The sequence below is a fragment of the Prionailurus viverrinus genome, chromosome B3 (genome assembly GCF_022837055.1).
Source record: "Prionailurus viverrinus isolate Anna chromosome B3, UM_Priviv_1.0, whole genome shotgun sequence".
Taxonomy (NCBI): Eukaryota; Metazoa; Chordata; class Mammalia; order Carnivora; family Felidae; genus Prionailurus; species Prionailurus viverrinus.
In genome coordinates, this window is record NC_062566.1 from 79881291 (window position 1) to 79894290 (window position 13000).

The following is a 13000-nucleotide window of genomic DNA, read 5'->3' on the forward strand; positions in this document are numbered from 1 at the left end:
TACTGAGATAGGACTATTTTAATGTCACAGAATCTTATACAAATGAATTTGTTCAAGAGCTTCTCTGTCAATATGCTTTTCTGGGTATACATCGTAGTTCAATGGTACCTCTTCAACCCAGGGAGATAACTGTATATTAATCTGGAAGAGAAAGATTATAAAAACACATGTAAACTGCAGAATGATCCTGTTCTCTGGAACTCAAGAAATCATGATGAACTAAGTAACTGAATACAAGAGATTTTTTTACAATGAGCAGGACTAAGTTTACACAGTGTTATATGAACAATATTTTTAAAGTTTATTTATTTATTTTGAGAGAGACACAGACAGCGCAAGTGGGGGAGGGGCACAGAGGGAGACAGAGAGAATCCCAAGCAGGCTCTGTGCTGCCAGTGCAGAGACTGACGCAGGGCTCGAACTCATGAAACCATGAGATCATGACCTGATCCAAAACCAAGAGCCAGACACTCAACTGACTGAGCCACCCAGGTGCCCCTCATATGAACAATTCTTTGCTGTACTACATGGCAGGTCTGTGGATTCAGGATTTAATTTACTATGATTTTGGAACTTGAAAGAAAAAAGAAAATGCAGAATAATTGTTTTAATGTAACTAGTTTAATAATTATTATTAGGTTTAAACAATAAAAGACTAGAACAATGAGAATACACAGAGAACAGAAAAAACTATTCATACATACACAGTGATGGTGCTAAGGGACTGCATGAGAAGGGCTAATCTACTCCCCCCCCCATAACTTTTATCTGCTCCCCCCACCTTCCTCTGCATTGTAAACTTGAGTCTCCATGGCGCAGAAATTCTAGAGACACCAATGAATATATCTGGTTAAAGAAGATTCATTAAACAAGAAAGCAATGAAGTTATTAAAAAATTTATGTATAAATTTATGTATGAATACTTATGTATTCTTAAGTAATAATTTCCAGTGGTTATCTAGACAGATTTACATATTTAGCGTGAAAATTACTATTTTGTTAAGTGAAAATTCACCAAGTTACTTCAAATCTATATAGAAATAATAAATTGGAGACCATATATTTAAAAGACACATTTTTATAAGCATGGAAAAGTATGGTAGGATTATACCACTCATGAGATGGGTCTCTCCGGAAAAGAATTAAATGGAGGGAATGGGGAGATTAACATCTTTTTTTAATATATCTCAGGATTATTTCCCTTTTTATGGCAAACATGAATTACTTTTGTAATTTAGATGGTTAACAAAAAGTTCTTACAGTATTATTGATGATTGTTTAGTCTTTTTTTAAGAAAGAAATAGATACTTAAATTTGGCAGTGCTTATAGGTAAGGAAAGCGCTACGAAAAAAAACTATAGCACTCCATTATTGAGAAATACAACAGTATCTTTCATCTGGGGGTCTCTAAGAACTTTATAAATACTAATGAATCTTTATATAAAGGTCAATTTATTGGGTTGAAACTTAGTAAGTATGGGCCTTATTTATTTTATTTTTAAAAGTCTGTCGTTTTCAAAAAAATGTTTATTTTTGAGAAAGAGAGAGAAAGCCTGTTGGAGAGGGGCAGAGAGAGAGGTAGACAGAGAATCCAGAGCAGCCTCCACCCTGTCAACACAAAGCCAGACATGGGACTCAAATCCATGATGAGATCACGACTTTAGCCAAAGTTGTATGTTCAACCTACTGAGCCACTCAGGTGCTCTGGGCTTATTTTATACGGAGAATCTGAGGAACAAAGAAGTGGACTGCATAAGATTCCAAACTACACAGAGTACATGGACCTCCAATCTACATATCTTATTCTAGAAGCCTTGAACAACTCTGTTCCTTTTGTTCTAAGGGAAATGTTATGATGTGGGTGTTCTAAGCTTCTTACATACATTTAAGAGCATTTGTTAACCTAAAACTGTAACCCCCCAGTTGGAAAAACCAGGTGGAGAAGCAAAGGAATCAATACCAAGATAAGAATTATAACTTCTGAGCTCTTGAGGTCAATGAAAAAACTACAAACCAGTTCTTAAGCCACAGGCTTTTGCATTCTTTCAATCATATGTCACTATATCCAGAAAATGCATTTCCAGAATATTGTAATAGCTACCAGAAAAAGTAGAAGAGGGGCACCTGGGCGGCTCAGTCGGTTAAGCGGACAACTTCGGCTCAGGTCATGAGTTCATGGGTCTGAGCCCTGAGTTAGGCTCTGTGCTGACAGCTCAGAACCTGGAGCCTGCTTCGGATTCTGTGTCTCCCTCTCTTTTTGCCCCTCCCCTGCTCATGCTCTGTCTCTCTAAAATAAATAAAAATGTTTAAAAAAAAAAAAAAAGAAAAAAGCAGAAGAAAAGTTTTGACAATAAAAATGCTGGGAAAGAGGCTTACATACCTGAAGACTTGAGAGAGAATCTTCAAGGCTTGGTACTGTTACTAATAAGGATCCTTGTTTCCTTACATTATGGCTGATATATTCCCAGGCTCTGCAACATATTAAAAACTTATATTTTAGGTTTTACCAGATACTGAACACATTAAAAAAAAAAGAAAATGACAAGAGAAAATGCAGCATAAGTAATACCAGAAATCCAGGTGGGCAAAAGTGTTTGCCTGCAGGAAACAGGACTATAGCAGCAAATTAGAAATTGGGAAATTTTTCAGTTCAGTATTGAAGAGATTTAGCAAGATGGGGATTTGTGTTACTACCAGGTACTGTAAGGCAAAAACTCAGTTCTCAGGACCAATACACAAGGTAAAGGTGGATCAGCAGTTAACGCCCCTTAAACTTTTGATGAAGTGTGTCAAAACTGGATCTGCGGATGGAAAAGGGCTGGGGAGAGGCAGAGAGGGGAGAAGGGACGTAGAGAAAGGCCACAGAAGCCAGAAACCAAGAAAAAGCTAACAATAAAGCAGAATATGTAGATTACATTTTTAAAAATAACATCAAGAGTGAAATCATACTTTATTTGGTTGTCAAAAATATTTAATGGAAAGACTTCTGGACAATATGGTTTAGTGGGGCCAGCCTGGTTGAAAGCACAACGAAATACCATGTACATATGTATGTGCCAGAGGGCAACACCTGAGCAGTTCTGACTCACTTTAATGCAGACATGAACTGGATTCTCACGTACACGAGTCTCGACAGTGCACCCTGCTACTGGGGAGCAATGGTCAGCAAAGCAGGGATGGGCATCCCTTGCAACAGGCACGTGGGCAGCAGTGTCATTTGTATTTATTTTAGTTACAACAATTTATTAGGTTTAGTATTCTGGAGTTTATTAGGAAAAATGATACAAATGTTCTTTTTTCTTAGGCTAGATCTAAAATCATGTAGCAGTGCTTGATAACAGTCCCTGTGCTTGGGTTAGAGCTATTGTTTTGATGTGGTGCCTTAAAAATGATGTATTTTACAAGTTTATTTAATAAGAATGAAGAAGCTGAGTAAATTGGCACGGTTGGTCATGGCTCTCAAAATACTGGTAAGCTGTCACTGTAGGAGTTGTATCTGTTTTACCTAACAAAAAAATGCATTGAGGCACCTTTGAAACTAACAATTACTCTACAAATCTGGGGTGTTACCCTGCAATGAGATCTAACTTATTCTGAAGACTCAGACTTTCCTGAGTATACATTTTCTATTATTATGATATATTTCTGTTTTCTCTTATATACTAACTCCTATAGCAATATCATCCCACTTGTCCCAGATTCTAATTAAGACTACAAGTCTTTGGAGGCTGTATGTAATGCCATCTGTTCCTTTTCACTTAGTACAATACAGAATTAATACAGCTAAATGATCAGTTTCTTCAGAATGATTCCAATGTCAGAATACTTTACTATGTGTTCTAAACATTCTCTTATATACTGTCATTCATGACTATAACCTGCATATATTTAGACTTCATTGCACTAGACTAATTTAGGAGAAATGACCGAACCAACATATGTGGCCAAAACCTATTCACTGAACAATGAGAGTTTGTGACTGAATGTACCAAGAAAGCTTTTAAAACAGCCCAAACATTCAGCAGTATTTCCAATATCAAGTTCACCAGTAGCTTTCACCAGTCTTCAGTAGTCTAAATCTTTCTACAATGAATCTCCAAAGATTTTAAGGTGTTTTTCTCTTTTAACTTCTTATACAACATAAACCTGGTTAATATTTCATTCTCCAACAATTATGTAATATTTTGGCTACTGGTCATTAACTTAAAAAGGTAAAGAGCTAATCATACTTTGTCCACTGGAAATTAAGTTTAAAGAAAGCACCATTATTATTTTTTTTAATTTTTTTTTTTCAACGTTTATTTATTTTTGGGACAGAGAGAGACAGAGCATGAACGGGGGAGGGGCAGAGAGAGAGGGAGACACAGAATCGGAAACAGGCTCCAGGCTCTGAGCCATCAGCCCAGAGCCTGACGCGGGGCTCGAACTCACGGAGCGTGAGATCGTGACCTGGCTGAAGTCGGACGCTTAACCGACTGCGCCACCCAGGCGCCCCAGAAAGCACCATTATTAAAACAACTTTGCTCATGTTGTGTTTCTGGTCTTTAGCCTGTGACCAAAAATTGTCACTCATTGTGGCTGAGCTTTGACTGTATGATTAGCTTTCTGTTGAACTAGTTTCTTTCTTTCTTTTTTTAATGTTAACTTATTTATTTTGAAAGAGGAGAATGTGAGCAGGGGAGGGGCAGATAGAGAGGGAGAGAGAGAATCCCAAGCAGGCTCCACAACTGTCACGGAGCCTGACGATCCCACGAACCATGAGATCATAACCTAAGCTGAAATCAAGAGTAGGATGCTTAATCATTGAGCCACCCAGGCACCCCTGAACTAGTTTCTTTTTAAAATATTTAAATTGTTAATTTCATAGTGACCTTAACCTACTAGTAATGGGTATGGATATATGTATATATTTTTTAATATGAAATTTATTGTCAAATTGGTTTCTATACAACACCCAGTGCTCCCAGTGCTCATCCCAACAGGTGCCCTCCTCAATGCCCATCACCCATTTTCCCCTCCCTCCCACCCCCCATCAACCCTCTGGATATATGTATTTGTGTGTGTGTGTGTGTGTGAGAGAGAGACAGAGAGAGAGAGAGAGAGGGAGAAAGTTGGGGGCAGGGTGAGGGTAAAAGGTAAAAGGGTGGCAGGATGAAGAGGTTTAGCCATTTGAGAGTCCACTTAGTAATAACTATTTATGGTCTGTAACTATATGCCTTTTTATTTCTCTGCAGTAGAAACCTTATTGATACACTAATCCAAACATTTGTGTAATTCCCTTTCATACATATGGAAAGGAGCTTTCCTGCATCTAGAGTACACATATGCCATTATGATAAATAAAAAGCCAGCAATCCTAACTAGCCAGAAAAATCAGTGTCTCAGACTATGGACCATAGGAATTTTCCAATTAGAGGAAACTACTGGTCCTGATGGATCAAAAAACATCAAACTGTGGCAGAGAAGTCAAAAAAGTGGTAACAGATTTGCTGATTTTTCCATTACCTGAAGAGTGGAATAACTCTAGGAACCAACTATTACCACCTTAAAAATATTTTTAGTTTGATAATTAAGCACTATTTTGGTGAATATTCTTATATCTTGCTTTATATTCACAAAAATTAATTCCCATCATTTTGTGATAGAATAGCACATGAGATGTTTTTTCAAAGAAAATAAAACAGAAAAGAGTAAGTATAAACGCCCACCGGGAATAGATATTTTATTGCATCTGTGATTGCTAAGCAGGTGCTTGAGTCATGATATAATTTTATATATACCCTCCCCCCTGCAAATTAGATGTGATATTCTACAAAGTTAGACAATCAAAGTTTATTTTTATTTTATACACAATGCATTTCCTTGTTAATATAATCTTGTTGAGGTTGTTTTAAAAAATAGTTTAATATGAAAGTATTTCTACTTTATCAATCCTTTATTTTTTTAAAAAAATATGCATTTATTTAAGTAATCTCTACACCCAACGTAGGGCCTGAACTCATAACCCAAACATTAAGAGTTGCCTGATTGACTGAGCCAGCCAAGCGCCCCACTAACCCCTTTTCATACTTTGCTGAATATAGTTTAACAGATTCTTGCTTGAATAAATAACATACCTGGCCTGTTCTGCCTCATCAAGAAAATATTCGAAGACGTTATTCATTATAATAACATCAGCATTTTGCAGAAGTGAACCTTGGGTACAGATGTCTGCATGAAGCACCTAAAGAAGAATGAGTTCATTTAAGAAAACAAAGATACCGTATCATATAACCAAAGAAGAAATATTTATTGGTTCAATGATGGTGTTGAGGCAATATGAGAAGTTAACCTACTTAAAATGGGAGAAAGAACAGTATATTTAATAGTACTGTCTAGGGGAGATACTTGATATCTAATGAAAACCATAAACTTGTGAAAATTTGTTTCAGATGGATTTATTTATACATATATACATATATAAAATTTATTCATATAATTATAGTCTTTTAATCTCCAGTTCAGAGCTTTTTCTCACTATGATTATATCATTAATTGTTAAGAGTCAAAGGCCCTAGGGTCAAATTCTGGCTCCATCATCAATGGAGTTTGTATACTTAGGCAGTCAGTATCCTCATAAATAAATTGGAATATATCTACTATGATTCACAGAATCAAATGGGATCATATAAAAACAATAAAAGTAATTGATACATTGTAAAATGTTAATATGCTTATTGGCTTTGTCTAATTTTTCATCTAAAATTTACTTGATATATTATTTATCTAAAAAAGCTAACAAGATAATTTATTTAAAAACTATACGCCTAGGGGCACCTGGGTGGCTCAGTCAGTTGGGTGTCCGACTTCGGCTCAGGTTCTGTGCTGACAGCTCAGAGCCTGAAGCCTGCTTCAGATTCTGTGTCTCCCCCTTCTCTGCTCCTCCCCTGCTTGCACTCTGTTTCTCTCTCACAAAAATACATCAACACTAAAAAAAAAATTAGAAAAAAAATTTTTTTTAACTATATGCCTCATACCCCAAACAATAGAATACCTAGGAATAAATTTATTCATGGAGGTTAAAGACCTGTACTTTGAAAACAAACACTGATGAAAGAAATTCAAGATGACACAAAGAAATGGAAAGACATTTCATGTTCATGGGCTGGAAGAACAAATATTGTTAAAATATCTATACTACTCAAAACAAGACTTAATGGAATCCCTATCAAAACACCAACAGCAATTTTCACAGAACTAGAACAAACAATCCTAAATTTTGTATCGAATCACAAAGGATCCTAAATGGCCAAAGCAAACTTGAAAAAGAAAAACAAAACTGGAGATAACACAATTCTGGACTTCAAGTTGTATTACAAAGTTGGAGTGATCAAAACAGTATGGTTCTGGCACAAATATAGACACCTAAATCAATGAACAGAATAGAAAACCCAGAAATAAATCCACAACTATGTGGTCAATTAATCTTTGACAAAAGAGGCAAGAATATGCAACAAGAAAAAGACAGTGTCTTTAACAAATGGTGTTGGGAAAACTGTACAGCTACATGCAAAAGTATGAAACTGAACCCCTTTCTTACACCATATGCAGAAATAAACTCAAAATGGAGTAAAGACCTAAAGGTGAGACCCAAAACCATAAAAATCCTAGAAGAGAGTACAGGTAATAATTTCTCTGACACTGGCTATAGCAACATCTTTCTAGATAGATCTCCCAAGGCAAGGGAAACAAAAGCAAAAATAAACTATTGGGACTATATCAAAATGAAAAGCTTCTGTACAGCAAAGGAAACAATCAACAAAACTAAATGACAAACTCCTGAGTGGGAAACGATATTTGCAAATGACATATCTGATAAAGGGTTAGCATCCAAAATCTATAAAGAACATATAAGACTCAACACCAAAAAACCAAATAATCCAATTAAATGGGCAGAAGACACGAACAGACATTTCTCCAAAGAAGACGTATAGATGGCCAACAGACACATGAAAAGATGCTCAACATTACTCATCATCAGGGAAATGTAAATCAGAACTACAATGAGATATCACTTCACATCCATCAGAATGACTAAAATAAAAAACACAAGAAACGACAAATGTTGGCAAGGATATAGAGAAAAAGAAATCTTCATGTACTACTGGTGGGAATGCAAACTGAGGCAGCCACTGTGGAAAACAGTATGGAGGTTCCTCAAAAAGGTAAAAATAAGACTCCTGGATGATCCATTACTCGCAGTACTGGGTAGTTACTGAAAACATATAAAAGCACTAATTCAAAGGGACACGTGCACCCCTATGTTTACTGCAGCATTCTTTACAATACCCAAATTATGGCAGCAGTCCCAGTGTCCACCAACAGATGAATGGATAAAGAAGGGGTGGTATATGTATGTATGTGTATATATATATACATACATATGTATATATATATATATACATATACATGTATATGTATATATATATACACACACACACACACAATGGAATATTAGTCATAAACAAGAATGAAATTTGCCATTTGCAGTAACATGGACGGAGCTAGAGAGTATAATGCTAAGTGAAATAAGTCAGAGAAGGACAAATACCATATGATTTCACTCAAGTGTGAAATTTATGAAAACAAATAAAGGGAAAAAAGAGAGAGACAAAGTAAAAAACGGAATCTTAACCTTAGAGAACAAACTGATGGTCAGCAGAGGGGAGGTGGGTGGGAGGATGGGTGAAATAGGTGATGGGGATTAAAGAGTACACTTATCATGATGAACACAGAGTAATGTATAGAATTGTTGAATTATTATATTGTACACCTGAAACTAATCTAACACTGTATGTTAACTATACTGGAATTAGAACAAAAAACTTAATAATAAAAAATAAAAACTATAGGGGCGCCTGGGTGGCGCAGTCGGTTAAGCCTGAGACTTCAGCCAGGTCACGATCTCGCGGTCCGGGAGTTCGAGCCCCGCGTCAGGCTCTGGGCTGATGGCTCAGAGCCTGGAGCCTGTTTCCGATTCTGTGTCTCCCTCTCTCTCTGCCCCTCCCCCGTTCAGGCTCTGTCTCTCTCTGTCCCAAAAATAAATAAACGTTGAAAAACAAAAATTAAAAAAAAAACAAAAAACAAAAAACAAAAAACTATATACCTCAAAAAATTAACCTAGACCAGAATCAACAAATCTTACAGAGCACAGGCAAGATAACAAGAGAAAACATCTATTTTCTGAAGAGCAAAACAAACCTCTTTTCTTTAAAAAAATTTTTTTAAATGTTTATTTATTTTGGAGAGAGAGAGAGACAGAGTGTGATCAGTGAAGGGGCAGATAGAGAGGGAGACACAGAACTGGAAGTGGGCTCCAGGCTCCAGGCTGTCAGCACAGAGCCCATCTCAGGGCTTGAACTCACGATCTGTGAGATCATGACCTGAGTTGAAGTCGGAGGCTTAACCAACTGAGCCACCCAGATGCCCCAGAACAAACCTCTTTTCATTTTAAAAAGAAGAGAAAAAGTTAAACTATTTTGTATCATATGATTTCTTTGGTCTTACAAATAAATACTGTTCAGAATGTTGTAGAGTCTGATTCTTAACATATTAAAAAAAATTTATTGTTAAGTTTTATTTATTTATTTATTTATTTATTTATTTATTTGGAGCGAGCATGAGCAGGGGAGGGGCAGAGAGAGGGAGAGAGAATCCCAAGCAGGCTCCGTGTTGTTAGTACAGAGCCTGACACAAGGCTCAAACCCATTAACGGAGAGATCATGACCTGAGCCGAAGTCAGATGCCCAACTGAACTGTGAAATCCCGACCTGAGCCAAAATCAATTCAGATGCTTAATCATCTGGGTCACCCAAGCACCCTTGATTCTTAACATATTTTATTCTTTAAGTAGTAAAAATACTAAAATAGTTTAAATTAAGTGGGTCTGTAGTCTCTGAACCACACCTTTGACATGTTGTTCCTGAACACACTTAGAAAACACTCATTTTAAAATTTCTTAAAAAAAAATTTTTTTGGGGGGCACCTGGGTGGCGCAGTCGGTTAAGCATACGACTTCAGCCAGGTCACGATCTCGCGGTCCGTGAGTTCGAGCCCTGCGTCAGGCTCTGGGCTGATGGCTCAGAGCCTGGAGCCTGTTTCCAATTCTGTGTCTCCCTCTCTCTCTGCCCCTCCCCCGTTCATGCTCTGTCTCTCTCTGTCCCAAAAATAAACGTTGAAAAAAAAAATTTTTTTTAACGTTTATTTCTGAGAGACAGAACATGAGTGGGGGAAGGGCAAGAGAGAGGGAGGTACAGAATTTGAAACAGGCTCTAGGCTCTGAGCTGTCAGCACAGAGCCCGATGTGGGGGCTAGAACCCATGAACTGTGAGATCATGATCAGAGCCAAAGTCTGACACCCAACTGACCCAGCCACCCAAGCTCCCCTCACTTTAAACTTTCTAAACATGTTGCTGAGATATGAAATAGGTATGCAAATTAACCTATGGATATAGTATAGCTCTCATATAGTTTCCTCTTTTTCTTTCCTATCTCTGTTCACTCTCTCACACCTCATCCCACAGATAGGGTAAAAAAATATGGTGCATCAATTAATTATGGCAACCAATAGAGGTCCCAGGGCAACCCCTCAAAATGGCTCTGGACAAACTGGAATGCTAACAAGGCAAAGGCCACAAGCCAACCAAAATCAATTTAACCAATTTTTAATGGACACCTCCTATATATAAGATACTATGCAAGGAGATATAACATGATGAATGAGATACACTATCTATACTCAAATACTTTATAATCTAGTAATGGGATGAAACAGCTATGCTGGTAACTCTAAATCCCATCAAAGGAATAAGCAAGATATGAATAAAGGAAAATTCACCTTTAGCCTAAAAGAAAGGGAAGAATTTAAATCAATGGGTCTTTTCATAAAGTGCGTAAGACACATGGTATGTACTCTAGTACTTTCCTGAAACCCCATTATAATAAAAATATAGGGTTTTTAGAAAAGAAGATGTATACCTACAAGGATGAAGAGAATAGGAAAGCAAACAACAGACATAAAATTTATAAGTTAAGGGGGTGCTTTGGCCAGCTCAGTTGGTAGAGCATGAGACTCTTGATCTCAGGGTTGTAAGTTCAAGCCCCATGTTGGGTGTAGAGATTACTTAAAATAAAATCTAAAAAAAATTAGTATGTTAGGAAAAAAAGAGGAACTAATAAGGAATTTAGGACCAGAAAAATCTGATTTCTAAGTAGATTATGTATCTATAATTCTAAATATTCTATACATATCTATAATTCTACATATTTAGTTATATACATAATTCTATACATATATCTATAATTTTATATAGAATAAAAATATGTATCTATATATAAGCACATATATATCTATAATATACATATATTCTATATATTTCTAGACATATAGAAAGCAAAGATCCAGCCTTGATTTATACTACAGAATCTTTAAAAGGCTTATATTTGGTGATACTGGGCATTTCTGGGTGAAGGAGTACAGACAAATGCTAAAAATAAGGTAATTTGGTTGAAAGTCAGTTTTAGAAGCACCCAGACCCCTATACACCTCTGCCCTCCCCAGCAACAGAGGTTTATTCTCTGCAAAGGATAAAATGCAAAGGTGTCTGGGTCAGGGGATATCAGGACTAGCTGAAAGAAAGGCTAATGTACTGAAAACAAGGGAAGTAAGGAAATAACGCAGACAGGATGCTGTGAATCCCTCACGTCTCAATTCTTTTCCTCTATCCCTCAGTCCCCAGGATGTTGTTTGCCATTTAGTAAGGAGACTGGAAAGGTTTTCTCCGGGCAATCAGACAAGCCCAAGAGGAAAGATCTTAAGCTACTTTATCAGATATTCTCCAACTAATTAACTACCCAAACAAGATCACTCAACAGTGAAGCCCACAGTGCTCAGAATCCCCACCTAAGTGCTGAGAAATTCAACCAGACTTTTTGTTTCTCAGTTTCAAGTATGAACAGACAACCAAGGATTCTTAGACTTCTGAGGAAAGTCCTGTCAAAAAAGACCAAACACAAACTACAACAAAACAAAACACAGAGACTGAGCCTTAAAGGGTGGGTGGGTTTCAACAGATACTATAAAAAATACTCCTACAATTCCTTTCTGTTGATCTTAGGGCCTCTCAAACACAACAATTATCTTTAGCATCAAGGAAGGAAACTGTGAAGGTTGCCAATAAAATGGTATAAAAACAGCTTTCTGCCATTGGGTTACTAATAGCCACCGAAGCCACAAGCTGGGAAAGTATGTGGGATGGGCATGCATCCACATATACTCCTTTGAAAAGTAAGGGGTAAAAATCTTTTAAAATGTAAATAAATGCTTTTTTTTTTTTTTAAGTTCATTTATTTAGAAAGGGAGAGCATGCACATGAGCAGGGGAGGGGCAGAGAGAGACAGGGAGAGAGAGAATCCCAAGCAGGCTCTGTGAGGTCAGCACAGCACCCCATTTGGGCCTCAACCTCACAAACTGAAATCATGACCTGAGATGAAATCAAGTCAGATACTTAACCAACTGAGCCACTTGGGCACCCCGTAAATGTTTTATATAACTTTATCATCTTCTTTAAAAAAAAAATAATAAAGTATTTGGTTGTCCATTTATAAACTATGATTCTCAGAGGTCCTGATTTTTATTTATTAAAAAAACATTTTTTTAATGTTTATTTTTGACAGAGAATGAGCACGTGAATGGGGGAGGGGCAGAGAGAAAAGGGTGCAGAGGATCCCAAGCAGCCTCTGCTGACAGCAGAGAGCCCAATGTGGGGTTCAAACTCATAAACCATGAGATCACGACCTGAAGTGACATCAGACGCTTAACCAACTAAGCCACCCAGGTGCTCCAGAGGTCCTAATTTTTAAATCTCAATTTCCAATGAAATCAACACTACTGTTAGTTATGTGATTCTTATTATCCAAGAGCAATGTGTTTTCGTTCACTAAATATGGGATAGTGAGAACA

At 37.0% G+C, this 13000-nt stretch overlaps 1 protein-coding gene across 1 annotated transcript in view; it reads right to left on the reverse strand.

Moving 5' to 3' along the window:
- The window catches only part of LOC125168936 (uncharacterized), a 42486-nt gene continuing 29486 nt past the window's right edge, over nt 1-13000 (reverse strand). The window contains exons 6-8 of the mRNA XM_047864450.1: nt 6117-6223; nt 2381-2471; nt 1-141 (exon numbers count right to left, since the gene is read on the reverse strand). Coding sequence (XP_047720406.1) covers nt 25-141; nt 2381-2471; nt 6117-6223 — 315 coding nt within the window. The 3' untranslated portion in view covers nt 1-24. The remainder of the gene's footprint in view (nt 142-2380; nt 2472-6116; nt 6224-13000) is intronic.